The sequence below is a fragment of the Rhincodon typus genome, chromosome 4 (assembly GCF_021869965.1).
Source record: "Rhincodon typus isolate 14 chromosome 4, sRhiTyp1.1, whole genome shotgun sequence".
Taxonomy (NCBI): domain Eukaryota; kingdom Metazoa; phylum Chordata; class Chondrichthyes; order Orectolobiformes; family Rhincodontidae; genus Rhincodon; species Rhincodon typus.
In genome coordinates, this window is record NC_063335.1 from 105,158,763 (window position 1) to 105,160,861 (window position 2,099).

General features: G+C 42.4%; 1 protein-coding gene across 1 annotated transcript in view; it reads left to right on the plus strand.

The window, feature by feature from the left end:
* Positions 1-1,257, plus strand: part of LOC125482980 (laminin subunit alpha-1-like) — a 23,299-nt gene extending 22,042 nt beyond the window's left edge. Inside the window, exon 9 of the mRNA XM_048596185.1 lies at positions 1,036-1,257. Within this exon, the coding sequence (XP_048452142.1) occupies positions 1,036-1,257 (222 nt within the window). The remainder of the gene's footprint in view (positions 1-1,035) is intronic.
* Positions 1,258-2,099: the final 842 nt, after the last annotated feature.

Below are 2,099 nucleotides of genomic sequence, written 5' to 3' on the forward strand. Positions count from 1 at the left end.
TCCTTTCTCCCACCTATCCCCTCCTCCCACCTCAACCCTCACCCCCATCTCCTAAATACCAGCCTCATCCTGCCTCCTTGACCTGTCTGTCTTCCCTGAACTGACCAACCCCCATCCCAACTCCCTACCTACACTCACCTTTACTGGCTCTATCCCCGCCTCCTTGACCTGTCCGTCTCCTCTCTACCTATCTGCTCCTTTATCCATCTTCCATCCGCCTCCCCCTCTCTCTCTGTTTATTTCAGAATCCCCTTCCCCTCCCCCAATTCTGAAGAAAGGTCTAGGCCTGAAACATCAGCTTTCCTGCTCCTCTGATGCTGCTTGGCCTGCTGTGTTCATCCAGCTCTATACCTTGTCATCTCTGGATCTTCCTTGATGGGTTTTGTTTGAATCACCAGAGTTAATTAGCCAACTCTCTTTCTATGCTATAATCACCCTGAGTGACAGGAGTTCTATTTTGTGCAGTAACTGTATATGTGATACCTCATCAAATGCTTTGTGGAAATCCAAACATATCTATTAATTCCCCTTTATGCACCCTGACTGTTACCTCTTCAAAGGATACTAATAATTTTTTCAAACATGATTTTCCTTTCACAAAATCATGTTGACTTTGCCTGATTGCATTGTCATTCACTAAATGTCCTGCTACTATCTCTCTAATGATGGATAATTACATTTTCCCAATGACAGATTTTCGGCTAACTAGCCTATAGTTTGCTATTCTCTGCATCCCTCTTTTCTTGAAAAGAGGTTTTGATGATGGTTATGATACATACAATAGCTTTGGTCTCCCTAATGTCTAGCACATTAGATCCACAGGGAAAATCCTGGCAAGGATGCTGTATAAATTCATGGAATCATAGCAAATTCATGGCACACAAAGAGACCACTTGGCCCTGTAGTAAATTGGGAATCAAATCCAAACCTTTCTGGTTTTCTGTGTCTCAGTTCCCCACAGGGCTCTGCATTTATCAATAGGACTACAAGGGGTAGTAGCTATATTCAAAAACAAATCTTTGTCTCCATGCACAGATCTGTAAAGAATGCTGCTTAGAAAACACACAGGGAGCTGGAGAACTTTCTTCGAGCACAATGACTGAAGCAAATTGCAAAGCCTTCACTCAAGACACTTGCATTCCTGTAAACATCAAACTGAAAATTTCAATTCGTACCATAGCCTTGAAATTATCAGATGATAAGTACCCCTGCAGGAGAAATACATTCTGTTCTGCAAGTGCCATACAAGAGCAATGAAATACTTTCAACACTCACAAAGGCATTTGTATAACTAGCCACACTCTCACTCCTTTCCTTCACACAAGGTGTAAAATTAAACGGAGAGAAACAAAAAATATAACAGACCAGTGAGCTGTGATTTTTTTTTCATTTTGTTTGAAAGCATTTGTCCTTCAGTATTGGATTATTCTTATGCCGTGATTGGGGTCAGTTTGTTGCAGATTGCACCGAGAGCCATAAATGAATTTTCTTTACACCCTCTGGGCTTTCAGACTGGGCCGTTAGTTGGCCGAAGTATAGAGTATCTGCTGCATTCTGTCTGAGAGGAGGCAATCCTCTGCTGTTCAGCGAACTGATGAAAGCCAGATCTGGAGATAAAACTCAAAAATGAAAGTGAGGGTTGATAGTAGACGAACCTCAACATAGAAGACAGCAGGAACATTCAAATCAGCTTAACAACTGACTACTCCCTTCAAATTCGTGGTGCACACAGTCTATGTGGGAGTTAAAAAGTCAAAGAGTGCATGACATTCGGTTTCCTCAATTGATTGACTTCTGTTACTGCCCAAAGATGAGCTGCTTCAGGCTGATGTTACCCTCCAAGTGCTACTTCCAACCTTTATATCCAGCAGAAAGATTTTATGAGATTGCACTTGAACCTGAATCCTAACATGGGCCATGGACACTTGGTCATCTACAATGCTAGCTTGTGCTGTGATGTAACTGTCCTCCCTCCCCCCACCCAACCAAGAAGCCATGGTCACATGAACCAACCCCCTTTTAACCATATCATTTTGAAAGAGCAGTCAGTTAAGGGGACAATGCTGCTCCCTAATAATGTCTACTGATGACATCAAAGA